This window comes from Adiantum capillus-veneris, chromosome 8 (assembly GCF_014529385.1).
Source record: "Adiantum capillus-veneris isolate H3 chromosome 8, ASM1452938v2, whole genome shotgun sequence".
Taxonomy (NCBI): domain Eukaryota; kingdom Viridiplantae; phylum Streptophyta; class Polypodiopsida; order Polypodiales; family Pteridaceae; genus Adiantum; species Adiantum capillus-veneris.
In genome coordinates this window covers 33,238,548-33,260,743 of record NC_140938.1, presented here as the reverse complement: position 1 = coordinate 33,260,743, position 22,196 = coordinate 33,238,548, and the positions used below count along the sequence as shown (strand labels likewise).

General features: G+C 44.0%; 3 protein-coding genes across 3 annotated transcripts; 2 read left to right on the top strand and 1 right to left on the bottom strand.

Moving 5' to 3' along the window:
* The first annotated feature begins 1,285 nt into the window (after positions 1-1,285).
* Positions 1,286-3,452, top strand: LOC147451933 (uncharacterized). The gene is made up of 2 exons (XM_086518852.1): positions 1,286-1,677; positions 1,991-3,452. Exons 1-2 carry the CDS (start codon positions 1,286-1,288, stop codon positions 3,450-3,452), a joined length of 1,854 nt encoding a protein of 617 aa, XP_086374978.1.
* A 177-nt stretch (positions 3,453-3,629) lies between these two features.
* Positions 3,630-5,197, top strand: LOC147451932 (uncharacterized). Its single transcript, XM_086518853.1, has one exon. It carries the CDS (start codon positions 3,630-3,632, stop codon positions 4,305-4,307), a length of 678 nt encoding a protein of 225 aa, XP_086374979.1. The 3' UTR covers positions 4,308-5,197.
* A 3,236-nt stretch (positions 5,198-8,433) lies between these two features.
* LOC147451931 (protein IQ-DOMAIN 9-like) lies at positions 8,434-20,517 on the bottom strand. Its single transcript, XM_086517806.1, has 3 exons — positions 20,438-20,517; positions 20,247-20,360; positions 8,434-9,280 (listed from the first exon to the last, which is right to left on the bottom strand). Exons 2-3 carry the CDS (start codon positions 20,358-20,360, stop codon positions 8,852-8,854), a joined length of 543 nt encoding a protein of 180 aa, XP_086373932.1. The 5' UTR covers positions 20,438-20,517; the 3' UTR covers positions 8,434-8,851.
* Between the last annotated feature and the right edge of the window lie 1,679 nt (positions 20,518-22,196).

Below are 22,196 nucleotides of genomic sequence, written 5' to 3'. Positions count from 1 at the left end.
ATTAAATGTAACTGAAAAGAGGCATTCACTCAATCATCGTGACCGTTATGACGTTGTGGAAAGAATCTATTTGGAAGTACACTTTTTGGACGGTTGTATCGAGGACACCTTTTCTTTTACCACACCTATTTTCTAGAGACAGAACTCCAAAATTTCTATTTTCTCAGAAGGCCCTCCAAACGACCTCCAAAATTTCCTAATGGATGGGCGGGGAAAGAGAGAGAGATAGGGGGTTGGAGAGGGCAGGCGAGGGGAGAGATCGATAGGGACACACACACACAGAGGGCGGGGGGGAGAAGGGGAAGAGAAAGTGCTGGAGAGAGGAAGAGAGAGAGAGGGGGGGGGGGGGAGGTGGAGAGAGAGATGGTGGGCTAGAGAGGACGGGCAGAGAGAGAGAGAGAGAGAGAGAGAGAGAGAGAGAGAAGGGGGAGGGGAGGGGCCAGCATAGCGAGAAAAATTGATGTTGGAGAATAATCATCATCCTCACCCCTCACAATTCCCTTGTATGGGTTTCCAAAATGCTTTTCAAAAAGGAAATTTCACAATATTTTGCTCAAAATTAGGTAGAATGTTTCTTTTTATTCTTGCTCCTAGCAGGCAGTATGGAATTTTCAAGGGACACAATGAGTTTACAATGTACAGGGTAGAGTGTTCGGGAAAAATGTGGCTCAGCTTAATATCGTGCCGTTGTCAATTTCAAAAATGCCGAAAAGGAGAAATTTCGTCCCAAAATAGAAAAAATAGTGTGAAAACTCAAAAAAATAACCTAATTTTCTAAAATTTCCTCTTGACAAAATGAAGGAAAGGAATTTTGTATGTTTGGAAAAATGATTTTTCCCAAACATCATTTTTCCAAACACATTTGTCATTTGTGCTGAATGTATTTAATTTGTGATCGGCCGATGGTCATTCAACGGGATTCATTCAAACCGTTGATCCCCTTTAAAGCCGTATTTCAAAGGAAGCTTGACCAGTCGCGACTCGCGACGCTGCAGACAGTCCATTGTCAAGATTAGCGCTAATTACGCACTAACTTCGATATATATCAGGAGCACCGTATGCCAACGATTCATAGCGATGGGATTATCAGCATCATTGCGGCTTCATCAGGGAGAGATCATGCATAATACTGCAGTAATCTGTTGCAGTAACAGAATGCAGCCGTTAATCAACGCTGGAGTCATCAATTAGTGGGCAGCTGCAGGAAAATCAGGATAATAGTCACGCGATTGGCGCCCAATTAGTCGCTGTTGTCGATGACCGGCCTGAAATCGAGGAAATTGACATGCCACTCTTCAGATGCAGCTGCATTTTGGGAGGGAGATGCAATCAAATCAAAGCAGATGAAGACATTCCAGAGATCACAAGCAATAATCAGAACAGAACCATCGATGGCACCTCAGAGGGGATTAATGTCGTTAATGAGAATGAGATGGAGCATGCATGCCTTGCTTTACCTGCACAGACCATGTATTGGTTCTCTCTCTCTCTTGGGATGATGGTGCACCGGCCGGGAATCCTCATTCATCGGGATTTGATTCTCACTAGCCATGGAAATCTACCCAACTTTGACGCTGCTGTGGATGGTGAATTTGTCCTTTGTTACCTCCCAAGCTCACGCCGGAGGCGAAGCATTCGTACCAAAACCATCCTGACGCGTCAGTTAGAGCCCCATAGGTAAGTATCAACAGCCCATGATCTCTTGCTATAAGAGAAAATTCAGCAATATTAAACAGGAACATTCAAAATGCATATCTTCTTTACATTAATGTCTGTAAGTGTTAATGTAGGCTCCCATTGATCGATCTAGTCAATCTTCTGTCAAAACCTCAAAGTTTAATCCTTTTATCACACACTAATAAAGATTTATGATGTGCTTATTTGTGAAAAGTTACACTTACATTTGTGTAAAAAAGAACATCATCCAAATCATCCAAAAGACAGATGTCACAATAAAATTAATGGGTGGCTTTCTTTTTTTAATCAATAGGTGCTTTCTGACGAGCGAAGCTCTTGACCTGACGCTCGTGGCATGCGAGGCAGTGCCGGAGAATATCACAGAGATAATACCTTTATCGATTCACCAGCACTTGGGATCCATGGATCTCTTGGAGGAGGGCCACCAAGTTTATGTGCTAGGGCACTTACAGAGCAATGAACTGAAAGGAATTCTTGCGTCCGGAACTGGATGCACAACCGTGTTTCCGTTGAAAGATACGAGCAGCAACACATTGGTTGCCTTTACAATCACAAGGGAGCCAAAGCAGGGCATGAATGGGCTATGGATGCCTGGATCAGCTGGATTTGATGATCAAGGAGAGTTCTCGTTCATGGTGGCAAGACCACAGCTCTCGTCTACATCCAACAATTCTAATGCAAATACAGCGCAAGAACCTAGCTTCAAGAGAAAATCACTAGAAAATACTACCTCTAGCAACATAGCACAATATGGAGTGCCCCTCTATGTTATTCAAGACTGGATGCTGATGCATGGCATAAGGGATTTGGACAATTTGCCGCCTCCAATTCAGTTATCTACTAATGCGTCAAATGCTTTTACACCGACGACAGGCTCTAGGAGCATGGATGGGAGCCCATTAATCCCACATGGTAGTTTGCCGCTCAGTGATAGGAACTCTATCAATTATGTGGTGATGAACGCCAGTCGCCTCATGTTAGAGAGCCAGCCTAGGAGGAATTCAAGTCCCTCAGAGTCGTTCATCTCTTATGAGCCAACTTGTGTGGGAAATGAGACTCCCTTGCAAATAACTTCAGCAGCTGGTTTAGGATTACACACCATTAGTGCTACCAAAGTGGACTTACACAGCCATATTCTTAAGGAAAAGAGTTTTGAGCTGCCTATAGGAGCTAGTACTGGTGAGGGAAACAATGGCGAGCCTGTTTTCATGCAAAATGCGAGGTCAACACGTGATTTCCAACGGTCTATCTCTGAGTCAGTAACCTCTCGGCCATTGAAATGGCACTCTAGGACAAGCCTCCCACCATCTTATAAAACAAACTGTGATAATGCAAGAGATTACGAATGGTTTCAAAATGATGAGAAGACCATATTAGCATTTCCAAAGTTTGGACTCAATCAAGACAAGGAGTTCAACATTGAGGAGCTGCAGGCTAGATTAAGTTCAAGCGGTCTTAGTCATGCACCATTGCAACATGAGCAATACTCTGACTTAGATTCTGGCCATGGTAGCGCACCAATTGTACGACAGGAGAGTAATCATGACGATAGCCAGACCACATTGACTGGCGTCGATGTTGATGAACAAATCTATGAGGAAATTACTCTGGAAACACCGAAATCAATGATGGTTGTTGAGTTCACTACTGATGTCGATGAAACAAAGCAACTTAATGCCATTGCACCTACATCTTCATCTGATGATTTTCGAATTAAAGAGGCTAATGATGTCAGTTCAAGGAAAGAGAGGTAGGAAAGGGAGAAGGCAGCACAAAGCTATGTAGAGCCTGATCACAGAAGAGGCAAGCCATGTGCTCATAGAGATAGGTAGTGGGGAGGATAAGCAAGGCAAGCATTATGCTCATGTAGATGAGCAAGCCAAGAACAACATTGAAGGAGAATAATTAAGAGGGGAAAATGGGATCATAATATGGAGCCCTTAATTAAAGGGCATGAGGAAATGGATACTAAGGGTAGTAAAGTTGGTAATGTCTTGAATGTGGTGAATGCAAAACAACAAGATGTTCCTATCGAAAATGTCAAAGGTGGATTAATCATCGTTACCGAGCAGAGTGATGCTTACCTTGGATGCAATAGTGCAATGAATATGGGTGCAATCCCTAATGAAAGTCTGCCAGAAGGGATACTAAATGTGGGTGCAATCCCTAGTAATAGTATGTCAGTTAGAGAATTCAATGTGGGTTCATTCTCTAATGATGATATGTCAGCGAATGCATTTAATGCAGGCATACTGCCTAACCATAGTATGTTAGGAAAGGCATCAAATAACAGTGAGGGAAAGAAGAAACAGCCATATTCTGCATCACCAGCATCATCTACCCACATAAGCCCCCCATTAAGGCCAGATGAAGTGTCCAAGAGAATACAAGGGTATGGGAATGTAAGCAACATTATGCAGAGTGCAAACATGAGAAATACAAGCAGCAAGGAAGAGAAGGGTGGTGGTAGAAGAAGAAGCAGTAGTGGTAGTATTGGGCCCCCTCTCAAAAGTCTCTTCCTTGATGTTGGTTCCTCCCTTGTTTCCGGACGATGGATGAAATCGAGCAGCTCGAACAAAGCTCCCCATTTTGATGACAACCCTAGCTAGCTAATTTTTAATAATTGCAAGGAAAAGAAATCCTCAGAATTTTGTTTCTAATGCAAAGGGGGCGGGACAATCATTTCTAAAGGAGAAAACAACACCCCAAGGTCATGCCATAGCTCTATGAAGAGTTTTTTATCAGCCATAGGCCCATAGCTACTTGGATCCGGCCACCCTTCAAACGTGAAAACAGATCCTCAGGACTTAAAAGCCTTCTGATTGAAAACTTTAACAGACCTATTTTTGACCATCATTACTGACTAGATTTGTTTTCATCCTATAGCAATGAGAAAAGAGGGAAGCTTTACAAGTATGGCTCTAGTACACAGCTTGAAAACTTGAGAAACTAAATTCTTTAGAGGCTTAGAAATCAACTGATGATTGATCAGTTTGAAGGGTCTTTTTTGAAGAACCATGATATATTAATGCCATTCAAACTCAAGAATTTACATGCCCAAAACAACACATCCAAAGAGCATGGCTCAGTTGGTTGAGCCTTGAAGCCTTCGTGAGGTACCCCCGGGGTAGAGAGTTCGAGGCTCACGAGCCGCATTCAATGTGTCCTTCTCATTTCCCCATTGGGGAAGTTGTTCCCATGGTATGGCCCCTTGTGAGTGTAAAATGCACAGCAATATAAAGTTGGGAACACATGGATATATGTAGAGTTCTCACTACTTCCTTCCCCCACGCTGATGGTTAAAAAACAAGAAGTACCTTGATCATTAAAAAACTTTCAAGAGTTTACCTTCAATCCTCTTCAAGCATCTCAACCATTCAAATGCAAAGCAAGATTGATGATCATTGCTATCAAAGCTTTATAACCCTATGTTTTGTGTAGATGAAGGTAAGTAGATTGCAGCTTCTATTGATGCAACTAGGAGGCAGCATCGTTTTCCTTTTGAAAAATGTCAAGAAGAGAAAAAAATATAAATGCTTTGATTGGTATTGCTCTCTCTCTCTCTCTCTCTCTCTCTCTCTCTCTCTCTCTCTCTCTCTCTCTCTCTTCTTGTGAAAAAGAGTGGAACTAATGATACAATAATGTTGGACTACATTAATACTAAAGCCACCAAAAATAAATAGTTTAACTAAAGAAGATTCATGGCATACATCTACAAATCCAATCCAACGCTTGACAATTGTTCTCAAAGGTTTCAGCATGATACTAAGACCAAATCCGTATAGCCCTAATCTGTTTGGAAAGAGAAAATCTGGGTATAAAGAATGATTGGTAGGTCAGGATCCGCTCAATCAGTCTAAGTTATATGCCTAATTAATTAAATTAATCAACTTCATACATTAAACCAATGGGCAAAAACAAAGCTTATCGATCCCTTTTTTTTCACAACACACTGTAACAGGGCCCACAGAGGGAGGTGCTTATCCTTTCCAAATACTAGCCATGAAACATGGTCAGGCAAGGGCTCCATACCATCGGGCAAAGGCCACGCGTAGGCATCACCATGGCCACCTTATTGCTGCACCACATGTACTGACTGGGACAGCGAAGAGAACTTGTAGCAACAAGCTAGGAACCTCCTCCTCGGATGACCCACCCCAGTTAGAGGATGCACTCGAGCAAGATCCCTAGCAAGGTGAACACCAGGTGAGCACAAGGTGTCCATCTAGAGGGGATCCGGGGAGGGATTTGAACCCACAACTAACAGGTTGAGAAGCCAAAGCCTTACCGTTAGACCAACTCTTCGGGGACTATCGATCCCAATCTTGTCCATCACCTATTTTCATCTTCGTTTTGGAGCCCTCATTAAATTAGGCACCTCCACTAGAGTCTTCTTGGTAGCTTCGGAGTTGTTCTTCTCAATGTACAAATTAAAATACTCTTCATTCACCAATTCTTTTGCCTTCTCCATAATTTCTTCACTGAAAAAAAAAATGTCTTGTGCTCGAGTGTCACCACAAAACGTCCCTCATCGAACCATTGTGTGTGTTTTCTTGCATAGATACTTTATGTGGACTTTAGTAATTTGCAAAAAGGTGTAATAATATTTGGGCCTTACTGTCTCAGATGCCTTAATGTGTCTCAAAAAATGAATTTTCTCTAAGAGAGAGACAACTTTTTAAAAATATCAATCTTGCTGATGCAATTTTTACATGATGAAAATGACCAAACTTGCAAAATCTTCCCCTACTAATTATTTTTCATCTTAGTGTCTCTAATATGGCTCTAGATTGGTTTTATCCCGTTCACCCGATCTAGAGATCAAGAGTTGTCAAATTGTATGTGTGCATGTGTGTAAGAGGAGAACCTCCTCATGTGTGTATATGTGTGTCTAGGAGGGAGAGGGGAGAACCATGAACTAACTCTTCTAGCATCACCCAAGTTTGATGGATTGGTCTCAAAAAACGCTTAATAGATCTTTGAGATCTTTTTGGATTGTTTCTACGACTTCGAAAAAAATCGCTACTTTTTCCTCTCTCTCTCTCTCTCTCTCTCTCTCTCTCTCTCTCTCTCTCTCTCTCTCTCTCTTCCAATTTACATGAGACACAACCAAAAGTATTCAACATATTGTCTCTTCAAAGGCCAAGAATGGAATATTGAGTGTAAGTTATCTACCTTCAGGTTTAAAAGGGTTAACCATCTCAAAAGGAGATGGTTAAAATTGTTAAATGCTGTGGTGATCCCCCCCCCCCCCCAAAGGGAATCATTATTGGTGCTAAGGATCTAAGGATGGCCCACTTTTCATCGTGGGAAGATTACAGAAGTTACCCTAAAGTTTGTGGGAATTTTCAAAATATTCCTTAAAATTCCAAAAAAAATTTCACAACACAAAATGTTCGAAGGAATGCTCTAATGTTCACAAAGTTCTATCTTTCTAATAATAGAGACCTATCTTAAACTTTTTAAAACAAAGAATTTTGCAAATGAGCTCTTTCATCTCGAGAGCCCACACTAATGTAGAATCCTAGCTCTATCATCTACAAAAAGGAGAGAACCAATCTTCCAGTGAAAATTTGTTTTAAAAATCCTCTTAGTGATGTCTACGAGATTGACAAGGCATATTTTGGGAATTTTTGTGAAGCTTGAGGGCAATTTGGGAATCTTCAACAGAATTTGCTAGATATGAAGGGTACTTTGGGGACTTTCCACAAATATCAAGGGTATTTTGGTAATCTTCCCTTTTTTCCTAACCCAATCAAAGTGGTGAAACTTCTGCTTAGAGAATATTGATGGCCAAACTAACCAAAGGGATAAAGTAGTATTTAGAATGTTTATGACAAACTAACCATGGGGATAAATCAGTGGCTCTAGTACAAGGATAAAAGGTACTCTCTCAAACTTTCGTACGCTCTACTTGCTTTGCACACAAAACCAAATGGTTCTTAAGCTTATAAATCTCATCGATTTGTAGTAGCACACAGAATTTTATCGTTATCCTACTCAAGAGGGTCCTATGGTCATAAGACATCATTTGCTTGAGTGGAGGTGAAAGCTTTGTGAACTTCCATTGAAATGTTTCTTTACATACATAAAAGCTTAGTGAATTTCCATTGAGAACACTTAGAATTACGAAGAAATTCTTGAGCATATTCATCCTCAGAATGTTATGAATGCAAAAACCATGATGATTGGAAAACATGTCACCTTAATCGGAACGTATGAATATATTCACTATGAACTAAGAACTAAGCTGGGCATGGTAAGGTGCTGTGATTTTAAATTAATTTTTATGTCAAGGTTGCATCCGCCATTCATGTGCATGATTGGTGGTACTCATAAATCAGTTCATACACATGCATACATTGTTTTGGTGGTGGTGGGGGTAAACTGCAGGAATGGACCAGATATGAAAGTTGAGCGCCTCCTCAAAAAATTGCATTACAACAATACCTTGTCTTGACTAGTAAGATTAAAAATCAATTGGCAATAGTCATGGCTAATAAGAACAGCATTCTCAAGGGAAGTTGGCCTAGCGGTGAAAGCCAAGGGCTTCAAGCACGCCCACTATGGTTCAACTCCCCCTGCGACATGCAGGTGTGGGTGTGTCAGCGCAATCCCGTAAAACTAGTTGATGCAAAGCATTAGATTGCTTTTTTTTAAAATTTTTAACAGCATTAAATTACTACAAAACAGGCTCATTCCAATGTAAAAACCATTGTTTAGTTGTAGGAAGGGTAGCCTTGCAAAAACTTGCAGCAGAATTGATGAAAATCAAAGATCATTTACAAGAGCAAACTAGCTGGTCACAAGAAATCAACTAAACAAAGCAGGAAGCCATCGAGGTTGCAGCTTATTGAAAAAGTGTTTCGGAGCAATAATCCAATGAGGTTGTAGGTTATTGGGAATATGTTAGCTGATTGGGAAAGTGTTTGTGTGGGCGCTGGCTACGTAGAGGCCCGGCCTCAATTCCTAGTGATGCTCGAGGTGTTCTCCCCACCAATACAAAAGAGCAGAAAGTGCCAAAACACAGAATTAAGTTCTTCTTTAAAGCCAAAAAGAGCTGCTAAGCATCATACAGACAAGAAGCTTCTTGTCATACAAACGGCAACTTATGACAGCAACTTCATACAATCCAAAACACCCAACAAGTCAATCATAAGACTCTTGGCTTTGCATCCTTGCTATGGTGTTGCTTTGATTTGACAGAAGACTTCTTAGGCTGTACACCATGATTTCGCTTCGGAGACATGGCTTTGCTCTTTCTCCCTTTTCCACTTGAAAGTGATCTCGCCAAGCGGAATCTGCTGGGTGATCCTATCCGTGTATGTACGACTTTGTGGCCATTCAAATTCTCTGCACTAACCTTGGAACTTTTACACTTCTGAATGTGTGTTATGGCAGTGCGATCTGTCAGAGACGTCGTCTTTCTTGCACCATCATTTTGCGGCTTGTTGTCTCCACGAAGGGCAGGCTTCTTGGTTTGTCCATTCAACCACTCATCCAACCAGATCCAAACCCAGGTTGAATTGTCCAGCTCATAGTCAAACAACGATCCAGGGTTGATCTTTGTATTAGCTTTCCACTGTAATAAAACACTCTCTCTCTCTCTCTCTCTCTCTCTCTCTCTCTCTCTCTCTCTCTCTCTCTCTCTCTCTCTCTCTCTCTCTCTCTCTCTCTCTCTCTCTCTCTCTCTCTCACAGACATGGGGCCAGTACAGTGGACTATGTCATGACTTCACCGAGCTTCATCTCTCATATTCAAGATCTCAGTGTGGGCCCTAGGCCTGTTGGAGTAGCAGTGGACCATGCTCTCCTGACTTTTTCAGTGTCTTTCCAGTATAGTGTCTCTCAGACACCACGGAGGATTGCACACACACGGTATACTTTTACACCAGAGACGGATTCAGTTTATGTGGAAGAGATTTACAGACGGATGGGAGCAGCCGAGCCTGTATATACAGTGGAGGAGATCACCACTTTATTGACGGAGATCTTGCATGGGGCAGCAGCAGAGGCATACCCACACACTCAACCAGATCAGAGAAGACGTTCTGGGAACATGCCTCAGAATAGTTGGTATGATGAGGAGTGCAGAGAGATGAGAGTTCAGATTCAGAGCAAGCTTATACTTGGAGTCATTACATATAGACAGTGTCGGATTGCCCTTCGGCGTTTAGTGCGATGGAAGAAGCGGGCCTTTTTAGCCCAGATGGAACGTGATTTGTATCAGCTCTTTTTGAGCCGAGATTCAGGTGAGGTCTGGCGTCTCTTCCATGAGCACTCACCTCCTCCAATGATTACCTCTCCCGAGATTTGGGGTCAATATGCAGCATCATTATATACAGTACCTGGGCAACCACCATTACCAGACCCTCTAGAGCCATGTCCAGCCACTAGTACCTTCTTTACCACTGAGATGGTGAAGAACGCCATTGACAGGATGAGGACTAGGAGAGCATATGATCATGATGGTTTGGTGGCAGAGCACTTGATACATGCTAGAGATTTACTGTCAGAGGTTCTTGCGCGGTTGTTTAACCGTGTCATGTGTGAGGGACTACCCGAGTCCTTGAGATTATCTACTATTGTACCTCTTTTCAAGGCAGGGGACCCCACAGTACCAGGGAACTACCGTACTATTATGATAGGGCACACATTGGCACAGTTGTATGCATCCATTCTTGAACAGCAATTGAGTAAATGGGCAGAAAATGAGGGCATACGAGCAGCAGGATAGGCTGGATTCAGGAGGGGTTTCTCCACTTTGGACCATATTCTTACACTCAGAGCCATTATCGAGGAGGGTCGGGCACATGGGAGACGGATGTATTGTTGCTTTGTGGACTTCCGCAAGGCATTTGACACAGTGCCGAGGGCCAGATTGATGCACAGGCTACTGAAGTTGGGAGTACCCACAGAGTTCATATGGGGGGTCATGGCTTTATACGGCTCAGTGACTGGCCAAGTACGCACTCCTAAGGGGATTTCTGACATTGTTCATTCCACTATTGGAGTGAAACAAGGGTGTCCTTTGTCCCCTACACTTTTTGGTATGTATGTAGATGAGGTCTCTGACTACATTGACAGAGAGGGTGACAGAGGCGCTCAGCTGGCAGGGACATGGATCCCTTTATTATTATATGCTGATGATATTGTGTTAATGTCAGAGTCGCCAGAGGGCATGCAAAGACATTTGGATGCATTGCACAACTTTGCAGAGGATAGTGGACTGTCTGTGAACCTTGGTAAAACCAAGGTTATGGTGTTTAACACCACACCACAGTGGGTCAAGAGATCGGCACCTACACTCGTATATGGCCAGGACACTGTGGAGTACACAGATGAATATACATATCTGGGGGTGGTATTCATGGGACCGAGGTTTACCCTGAGGAGAGCAGCAGAGACTAGACTATCCAGAGCCTATGCGGCATTAGGAGGGCTAGAGAGGATGTGTTCGCAGGTTCAGTTTCAAGAACCACGAACAAAACTATGGCTCTTTGATACTTTGGTTGCTTCAGCTATGCTTTATGGGGTCCAAGTTTGGGGACCATTTGTGAATCATGACAGTTGGAGGAACATGGAGAGACCCTTGGTATTTATGATATCCCGGATGATACACATAGAGGCAGATATACTAGACTGGCTCTTGAGTCCTCTAGACAGTTAGCGATGCAGGGAGATGCATCATGTTGGTATGCACAGATGACCTCATGGTTTCAGAGGCATGGTTTCAGCATGGATAGATTGCTTCCCTTTCAGTATTCCCTGGATGCACCCTCCCTGCCAGTCACACGGACGGAGATCACTAGACTCATTCGTCAGGATCTTATACAGTTGGACACCAGGAGGACATGGGTAGAGCCGATACAGGAGTTGGGCACGAAGATGGCTTTCTACAAAGAGCACCTTCTCCAACTTTCAGGGGATGGGTTTGTGACTCGTCCGAACTACATGGACACTCATTTATCTCATGGTCTGCGATGTGCTATTGGTCAAATTCGCACATCCTCACACCAGCTGGAGATTGAGACGGGTAGATTCAGAGGGATACCACTAGAGTCTAGGATATGTCAACTGTGCGGTAGAGAGCCAGAGACAGAGCTACACTACATATGCCACTGCACTGTGTATTATGAGATACGAGGGCGCTTCCATTGCTTATTCAGGGAGGGTTTTGGACCCCTTGATAGAGTCATGAGGTATCAGGACCAGAGATGCCTTGGCTTATATCTACTTGAGCTACACCGACATAGAGACAGTCTGTTGGGGAGACATGGAGTACGACAGTCGCAGAGACAGATCACAGATTTCTTTGGATCGAGGGAGCCAAGAGACCAACCACCAGCACAGGGTTGTACCCGCATTCATACCAGAGGCACCCTCATTGATAGGGCGATTGAGCTCGGGAGATCAAGACGACCACGACCGAGACACAGGAGCACACTACATCGACGGAGAGTCCAGCAGAGGATCAGAGGCATTCTAGCACGACACCCAGATTGTCATTGAGGGCCTATTCTACATTTTCACATTTCACATTTCACACTTCATTTCAGTTTTCATTTTTACTTTCAGTACTTTTTGTACTTGTAATTCAGACATTGTATTAGATTCACCACTTTGTATCTGATGGTCTCATAGGTCATTTTGGCCTTTTGAAGACGTTAATATATCATTTCATTTCATTTCTCTCTCTCTCTCTCTCTCTCTCTCTCTCTCTCTCTCTCTCTCTCTCTCTCTCTCTCTCTCTCTCTCTCTCTCTCTCTCTCTCTCTCTCTCTCTCTCTCTCTCTCTCTCTCTCTGTGACATCGACGGAGACTACAGCAGAGGATTCGAACCATACTCTCTCGACGTCCAAAGTGCAGATGAGGATGGATCTCCACCATATCTCCCCCCCCCCCCCCCCCCCCCCCCCCCCCCCCCCCCCCCCCCCTTCTTTCATTGTACTACACATTGTATTTTGTTTCAGTTCTTTTTTATTCCGGACATGGTATCAGATTCACTATGTTGTAACGGCTTGGTCTCATAGGTCATTTTGGCCTTTTGAAGACGTTAATATATCATTTCATTTCATTTTTTCTCTTACTTACACACACACAAAGAGACCCTTTAATTAGTAGAAACATGTCCAAAAGCATGATATATTAACTAATTCCTCTAGCTATGCTGACGACACACTTCGAGGAAAATTTTCTGCCTCTTGTATCTGATGAGACCCTGTAAGGTTGAAAACCCACAAATAGTTTTGGTACCTGCTCAATGCCTAAAAAAGGATGCAGCTCTCCAGAAAATCTACAAAGAAAATGTGTAAGGAAGAACTTAATCATTATCCATAGCAAACACCTTACAAAACAGCCACATACGCAACGAATTTGACAAAACCAATCTCCCTGTAGCATCATCAAACTGCAATGTGATAGTGCAAAAACTCTCAAGACCCATAAGCTCTTCAGTATGTATCTAAGTCCAATGGTAAACAGAGAGCTGCTTAACCATAGGAGCCTCCCAAGGATGTTTTTTCATGCATAGTTTAAAACACAAAGTATACATCGTTGATGAGTACTCAATCCTGGAAAGATGGGCATGAAACCGGCCCGTAGGGCGGTAGACTTTAGCATTCATCCGATTCTTTACTTGTGATTGGAATTAACACTTCAATCAAACCACGAATTGGTAGCTAGAGTGCTACCAAGCAGACAATGACACCCTGTAGGCCCCAAAGACTGGCGCCCCTTTCGGTATTTCTTTAATCTTATAAATCTTGGGACAAAACTTGTAAGTTCCTACAAGCTGTCCCGCTTTTACCGGGCTGAAAATGGCCTACCCTAGCCCGGTTTCGGCAACATAACCGCAATAGGAGGCTTCACAGACAAAATCCCCATGTAAAAGATGACTTCCCCGGCACATAGGCACTTTCCCGAACTTGGCGAGAATCTGCGGCACGCTGAATTCTCTGTTTTCTGCCCCGAAAATGCACCCGATCACCTATACCATGATCTCAACGCTTCCCCGAAGCTCCTAGGGGTATTAGGGATCAATTAGGGTCAAAACCCTAAACTTGCAAAAATACACAACACGCTGTATTTGTTAGGTGCAACAGAATGAATGTTGTTTTTTCTCAAGATTAGTGATCTTTATCGCTCAAGGTTCCTTTTAGTTCTTAGGGAAAGAGAGAGATTTCCGTCTTGTAGAGTGTTGTGGTCACGAACAAAGTGAGTGGATTGTGCATGCAAGTGAATGAGACTAAGAGAAGGAGAGAGAAGAGATACGACACCCGAGAGGTTGTAAAACCCTCCTCCGAAGGCCCCACTCTCGTCGGCGAGAGTGGTCTACTTTGATTGCACAAAGGTGTACAATGCGTATGCAATGGACTATGCAACTTAGACTATGCCGATGACGACAACAATGATGACGACGACGACTTGATGGCTGAAATCTGAGTTCTTCTAATCGCTGAATTTCGGGACTGTGTCGGTGGCTGAAAATGACTGTTTTGGCTGCGTTTTCTTGGCTGAAAAAAGAGGTTTCTTAGGGCTGAAAAATGATGGTCTTTACGGGCTGAATCTGCTACACTTTAGGTGAATAATGCCGGTCTTAATTTGCTGCTGAACGCCAGGGGCTGAAATTGGTCCTTCTGTCGCCGGGGTTCTGCAAATGCAAGAACGCTAGGCTGATCTGCTGTGTCGTGATGACGCCGGGGCTGATCTGCTGTGCACAAATCGCCAAGGCTGATCTGATGCAAAAACGCTAGGTCTTCTGCGGAGAAAACGTCAGAGTAGTCGCGGGGGTCGGTCTTGTTGAGAAGTTGCCTGTTGAGCAAGGTGCTCCTGCTGCCTCTTCTGCCATTTAGTGCTAACTTGGTTTGTTTATATATTAACTTAGCAAAATTGCCCTACCTACTTTTGTTGGAAAGTCACTTAAAAATATTAAGTGAAAATCCCAATAAATAGGAAAATAGGCTAAATGCACTGGAAAATTCCCCTAACTGATGCTAATGGATTCTGATGGGAATTCCGATGATCATGCTGTGTGCAACCGGAGGATATGCATCTATGCTAAGTGACTGGACATGCACGGTCTACGAATAGACTCACAAAAGTGTCAGATCAATGCTAATCTAGACTTGACAGAACTGACTAAACCCTGCTGTGGTGTAGCTTGTCCACGGACACATAGGGTTGGGATGTGTCACGTGACATCCCCTCCTTTTCAAAGTGAGGTACTGGTACCGAACTGTATGGCGTCGAGGGAGATCGCCAATAGCATCTGGAATCCGGGAAGGGACTCTTCGCCGGCCCACTCTGTTGTGTGGGTCAAGCGGTACTTGAACTTCATAAAGGTCTGCAATGCTTGCTTCTTTGGGCCGCGCCGAAAGCGATACAAAGTCTTCTGAATCTCCTTTCTTGCGTCAACTTCATCTAGAGAACTGCTTCTTTCGTCTTCAAGAATCTCCATGGCTGAAAATTCCTGAAACCATCTCCAACACAAAACCATGAACATACCCATTCCATGTAAAGTGAAGGGAAAAAATCTTTTCTTCTCTAAAGACTGTGCATGCAATGTAGATGAACATAGAGACGGAGAGTGAAACCCGTTCATCAAACACATGCAACCAATGCGATCGAATCTTTTCTGTTTGATCGAAATCAATCAACTGTGGCAAATCACAATGGAAATGCCCATGCTTGGTGCTCATACTATCATGCGATCTTTCGGGTACTGTGTCATGCCAAGGAAGAGACATGGAATGTGACTTCCTTACATATTAACTTTTCAGCTTTTCATGAACAATCCGCATACATTCATGCTCATCCATGATAGAAACGTGCTCAACATACAATATGTCATGCCTAGGAAAAGGGATCACATAACGATGTTGACTAAAATACAGGAAACCGTCACGAATGAAACACTCGAACAATGCGTGCGTATCAATCAGGCGAACACACAATACTTCCTGTGAGGGTTCTTCGGACCAAGGCTCGAGAGCCAAGATCGGTTCTTCGGGGTCTATTGAATCTTCTTGTGGGGGATCTGTGGACCTCGACTCAAAAGCCAAGATCGATTCTTGATGACTGATCGATTCTACAACGAGGTTAGCTTTGCTAAAGAAAACATCAACTAACACGTCATCCTTGTGAACAATCACATCATCTTTATGCAATTCATCATGCTTGTCTTTTTCATCCAAATCATCATGCTTGTCATTGTCATCCAAATCATTATACAAATCATTGGCATCCAAATCATCATGCTTATCATTGTGCTTCAAATCATCATGCAAATCATTATCATTCAATTCATCATGCTTCTCATCATGCAATTCCTGTGAGTCATGCTGTGGAGAAAGAGAGACTGAGAGAATCTCCTTTTTCCGATTCTGTTGCATCTGTGCCTTAGCTTGAGAAAAGAGTCGCAATAACTCTTGCATTTGTGCTTTGTTCTCGCGATAAAATTATGCTTCTATGGCTGCCCTTCTTTCTTGGTACTTACGCTCGATGGTTGCCATGTCTTCTTCGTAGGCTTTTCTTTCTAGTTAGTGCAATCTTTGTCGTAGATGAGGAAGGGTCGGAAAAACCACCTGGTGGGGAAAATTCTTCTTCGCCTCTCTCATGCTCATCACCTCCAAGCGAAGTATCCATTCCGCTTCGAGTGATGACCATTCTGCAATCGTGGGTTCTTGTGGGTTCTTAAGTTCATGAGGAACTTGGGTTCTTGCGGGTCTTGGGTTCTTAAGTTCACGAGGAACTTGGGTTCTTGAGGGTCTTGAGGTTCTTGAGGTCCTTGATTCGTGAGAATCTTGGGTTCTTGAGGATCTTGAGGTGTTCTGTCGCTTGCAAATCGCATTGGAGAAGGATCTTCTCTTCACCCGAGTTCTACTCCTTTCTACAGGCGCACCCCTTGGCGGCCTTGCGCTCACAACAAGGTTGCTTTTTCCCACCTCACGTCGATTGGCCGGCCGCTAAGTGCACGGTCCGCTCTCAATGAGTGAAAAGAGACACAAGGGGAGGCTGGACAAGCCCTTCTTTCTTGGGATTCCTGTTACTCTTCAACAAAACACGATTAGGAATCGCCACGCCCAAGTAAACTTGGGTTCGTGCGATCACAACAAGTAAAAAAATTTATTGTGGTTCTTGTGGTTCTTTCCTTGAGTAATGCAGAACACATCCAAAGCTTTGATACCAATGTTGGGTGCAGCGGAATGAATGTTGTTTTTTCTCAAGATTAGTGATCTTTATCGCTCAAGGTTCCTTTTAGTTCTTAGGGAAAGAGAGAGCTTTCCGTCTTGTAGGGTGCTGTGGTCACGAACAAAGTGAGTGGATTGTGCGTGCAAGTGAATGAGACTGAGAGAAGGAGAGAGAAGAGATACGACACCCGAGAGGTTGTAAAACCCTCCTCCGAAGGGCCCACTCTCGTCGGCGAGAGTGGTCTACTTTGATTGCACAAAGGTGTACAATGCGTATGCAATGGACTATGCAACTTGGACTATGCCGATGACGACGACGGTGATGACAACGACGACTTGATGGCTGAAATCTGAGTTCTTCTAATCGCTGAATTTCGGGACTGTTTCGGTGGCTGAAAATGACTGTTTTGGCTGCGTTTTCTTGGCTGAAAAATGAGGTTTCTTAGGGCTGAAAACTGATGGTCTTTACGGGCTGAATCTGCTACACTTTAGGTGAATAATGCCGGTCTTAATTTGCTGCTGAAATCCAAAAACGCCAGGGGCTGAAATTGGTCCTTCTGTCGCCGGGGTTCTGCAAATGCAAGAACGCTAGGCTGATCTGCTGTGTCGTGATGACGCCGGGGCTGATCTGCTGTGCACAAATCGCCAAGGCTGATCTGATGCAAAAACGCTAGGTCTTCTGCGGAGAAAACGTCAGAGTAGTCGCGGGGGTCGGTCTTGTTGAGAAGTTGCCTGTTGAGCAAGGTGCTCCTGCTGCCTCTTCTGCCATTTAGTGCTAACTTGGTTTGTTTATATATTAACTTAGCAAAATTGCCCTACCTACTTTTGTTGGAAAGTCACTTAAAAATATTAAGTGAAAATCCCAATAAATAGGAAAATAGGCTAAATGCACTGGAAAATTCCCCTAACTGATGCTAATGGATTCTGATGGGAATTCCGATGATCATGCTCTGTGCAACCGGAGGATATGCATCTATGCTAAGTGACTGGACATGCACGGTCTACGAATAGACTCACAAAAGTGCCAGATCACTGCTAATCTAGACTTGATTGAATTGATTGAACCCTGCTGTGGTGCAGCTTGTCCACGGACACATAGGGTTGGGATGTGTCACGTGACCGTATTTTACTGTTTTGGGCTTCGTTTCACGTGCTGGTCGCATCCGTAGCAAGCCCTCGAGCTCCCACACTTGTAGGTCTACTTGCCCTTTGAATCAGACAAGATTTCTCGCGTGAAATCTCTTTGAATTCACATGTACCTGCACGGGATTAGCAATTAGCTAACCCAATACCTCTGCAAGAGGCTCTTGCTTCGGCAATCACGCATGAACCCACACAACTGTACATACAGATGACAAGCCCTTGAGCGGGGCATCACGTTTCTGTATTCAAAGGGGGGGAGAGATGCACGAGAGTGGAATCATCATGCTACATAGAGCAAAAGGAGAAGGCAAGCTTTCCATTAAAGCTGTGATCACCTACACCCCACTACTCTCACACACATTGTAGTCCACTTAAGCTAGAAATCAGCCCCCTCTCTCAAAATGGGCGCCCCCTCGGGATGAGCCTGGCAAGTTGCTCTAGAGCCGCCATGTGTCTAGTTTGCCTCTTTTGCGCTTTTATTGCTCGATTCCCGTGCCGATTGGCCCAACCATCTCATGGCGACCTGCCCTTCCCGACTACAAGTGAAACTCTCGGCTGTCGACCATTTCACACTGGCCACACAATGTTCGGCCATTTGTGACTTCAAAAAGGGGTCCCAAAAATTAAAGAAAATCAAGGGAAAGAAACCAACAACTAAGGATAGTGGTTGCCACAGCCTCATGACATACCCCCCTCTTGAAATCGCAAACGTCCTCGATTGCATACCAAATATACATGCAATATATGATTAAGTGTGATTAGAACCCTTTTATCATCACATGTATCCACAGGAAAGGTCATGAAACATAGATACAAATGACTTAATGAGACCTTCATACTTTTGTCATTTCATCTACGATAATGAAAATACACATGTTCTAGCAAATAAGAATTACAAACCTAGAGGATATCCTCCTAGGATAGGACAACCAATGGGAGCAGCACTAGCTGCCCTATTGGAAGGTCCATGGTATGAATATGGAGGTGACCATTGGGCACAAGTCTATCCAAACAAGTGCCAGCGAATGAAAATATTTGGATTCTATGACAGAGGTGCAATAGATCACCTCGTCCGACACTATGCTAAAAATTTGGACAACAAGGAGAAAGTGACTATAAATGTCATAGGAGTCTTGCGCACAACGCGAAATTCCGTTTAACCTGCCATGTCAGCATGTCAATGCAATTTACGAAGATCTGCAGCCATATTTCGCTTTCGTATTTTTAGGGTTAAGGCCCCTCGGCCAGTGCTCTCCACGTCAGTAGGGGTTAGGCTTTTAAAATACTAACCCCCTAGGCCCCTTGGCCATATCTTACCAATTCTTCTGGGTTGGAGTTTTTAACTCTAACCCATTTGTCCTCTCGGCCAGTCCTTCCCATTGGGCATGCCACGTCACACACTTGTGACACTGAGGAGTATCCAAATCCAGAGTCTCAAAACTTGTGAGCTTGCAGCTGGAGTCTCACAAGACTACAATGAAACACTCACATCATAAGGCTGCTCCCCACTATTGGTCGCTGGTCTCTCCCTCCTTCGAGAAACAAGGACAAGCTGCTTGCCTTGTCTCTACCCTTGCTTCCCTGTCAAAACATCCAGGATCTGAGCCAAATAAAGAACGGCACACTGAAAAAGATGAAGAGACTTCACCAAATGACCAGAACTGCTTTAGAAAAATACCACCCAAAAAACAAGTGCGGAGACATAAAGAAATCTGAAAGACCAAGTCCCCGGTATGTAATTCGTACCCAAACCATTGCTGGAGGCCACGGAAAATGGAAGAGTGGGTCTGTTATCTTAATCACATCATTAACAATTTTGATTCTCTTTTGAAAGAGGAAATAAGCCTGGCGAGAAGACTGTTTGTACCAAGGTTTCTGTAAACCACACCCGCCCCCAACTCCCCTGCCTCCCCCCCCCAGCCCACACACACCACATAAACCTGCATGCACTAATACCAAAGCCTGCATTCTGAGTTTGTGTTATGGTTCTGGAGATGTAGGGCCTGATCAGCCAAAATCAAGCCTACCACCCACACTCACAATTGTCCATCCTAAAAAGTAAACTCTAGTACAAAAGTTTAAAAACCTAACAATCTGCACTGCATGGCGCATACAGTCATGGATATGGGTGCATGCACACACTGCAATAAAGCGCCAAAGAGCATGGCTTATCATGAATACTAATTGCATGAAGAAAAATCAATTTGCAAGATTACTTTATTGCAGAAAGCATAAGCAATAGCTCGCTCCCGCTTAATTGCTGCCATTTGTCGTTGCTGCTCCTTGGCCTGAATTTCTTCAACTGTTCCAAGTGCATTGCACCACTCCATCTGTAAAAGGGCATGTAATCAGTTAGCAACGGTAACATACCTGATAGCTGACATCCATAAGCTACATAATTAATTACCTCAGGTTCTGCTCTACATTTGTCTACAACAAGACTAGGAGCATCTTGCTCAGGCAACCGTAAAGCATCTCCACTTTTACCATCTCCACTTCGGCACGCTGCAAGAGATTTTGAGGATCGATTACAGAGGATTTTTTGTCGACTTGTTCGACGTGCAATGGTTCAAGATAATCATGGAGGGTCGCAACGCTACTGTGCATAGAGGAGAGTCTGGTTTTCTTGAGGTGGATTCTACTAAGAAATGGAGTGACCTAAGAGACACTTTCGTACTACCCGAGCATTGTGAACAAGTAAGTATGTAAATAGTTAACATCCCCCTTTTACAAGTTATGTGCTTGAAAGCTCTCATGTAAGTTATGTGGCTCTGGCAGGTAATATTTCATCCTACAAAGTCTACATCAAACTGGTGGTACGTCATAGAGGTAGCCCCTCGTAGTGCAAGGACGTATGAAGGCTACCATGTGCCAATCACAACGGCATCAATGGAGGAGATCAGAGAAGATGCTCAATCAAAAGCCGCTGCGGTGGTGCCAGACAGCATCAAGATGCTACTACTCTATATGGGGTGCATGCAGAGGAGCTACAAAATGAAACAGAGGATATGTGTTTAAACGGAGAGCTCTATATAGATATAGGAAGTTATGCTGAGTTATGTGAGGATGAGAGAAAGATCTCTTAGAGCCACAAATATTGTATTTGAACAATTTTGCTCCGTGTTGTAAAAGCTCTGGCTCTCTAAGTACCTTCCATGGTGTATAACGCTCTTTTCTACTCGCGCTCACATCTTTTGATTGAAAATTCTGAGTTTTCGACTTGCCTCTTCTATCACTCAATTCATTGCGTCATTGTATTTATATGCGTCATTACGTCATTGTATTTAATGGTCTTTGCGTCATTGTCTACTCTATTCATTCAATATTAAGTTTAAATATTTGTGTGTTTAATGCAGGTATGGATGATGAGGAGTTTCTTTCTTCTTTGTCACCGCAGCAGAGACAGTGGTACGTGGAGCGTCATCGCTCTGGCGCATCATCGCGCGTTCCTACTCCATCCGCATCTCCCTCTCTTTCGGAGCATTCGGCGCGCTCCGAAGCTTCGGCGTCGACGAGACGAGCTTCACACTCGTCTAGACACCGGCGCTCTAGTGGTGGCGGTGGCGGTTGTTGTGGGGATTCCGCCACCGATGCCTCCACACCGCCTCGTGTTCAACGAGGCTCTTTACCCTCCCCTTCTTTGCCCGCCCCCACACCAGCCACAACATCGCCATCTACGCCAGGTTTTGCACGGCTGACTGTTCCTAGAAGCTACACACCTCTACCTACTCCGCCAGGAGCCACCCCACTCGACACTCCTCGCTTCGGGGCCCAGACGCCGGTGGAGACACCTGACGTCCGTACCCCCATCGACACGCCGCTAAAGACCCCTGTCGGGACACCCAGGTTCACGCGTCACTGGCTAGAGGGCTTGTCTTACTCCCGTCAACTTCAGCGGCGGCATCATCATGGATGATGACGGCAAGAAGGTGATCTCGCGCATGCGTGGTCTTTGCTCTCAGCTGTTTAGACACTACATACTAAACAAATGGAGTGAAGTACCAAGTGATTTAAAAAACAGAGTCATCAGCATACTTCATGATGAGTTTCCCGTTCCAACACGGGATCAGCGCTTCAATGAAGACCTGATGAAGATTCGAATGTGCGAATACTGCAAACGCAAGCGTTCCGAAGTGCAAAAAGCAATCAAGAATGGGTGGAACAGG

What these genes read in the sequence shown, in the direction of transcription:
- LOC147451932 (XM_086518853.1), top strand. Translation starts at nt 3,630, where the DNA reads ATGGAGCCCTTAATTAAAGGGCATGAGGAAATGGATACTAAGGGTAGT.
- LOC147451933 (XM_086518852.1), top strand. Translation starts at nt 1,286, where the DNA reads ATGCCACTCTTCAGATGCAGCTGCATTTTGGGAGGGAGATGCAATCAA. An exon ending in CGTCAGTTAGAGCCCCATAG is followed by an intron (nt 1,678 to 1,990) that starts GTAAGTATCAAC and finishes TTTAATCAATAG; the next exon opens with GTGCTTTCTGACGAGCGAAG.
- LOC147451931 (XM_086517806.1), bottom strand. Translation starts at nt 20,360, where the DNA reads ATGGAGTGGTGCAATGCACTTGGAACAGTTGAAGAAATTCAGGCCAAG. An exon ending in CTTATGCTTTCTGCAATAAA is followed by an intron (nt 9,281 to 20,246) that starts GTAATCTTGCAA and finishes GTTTTATTACAG; the next exon opens with TGGAAAGCTAATACAAAGAT.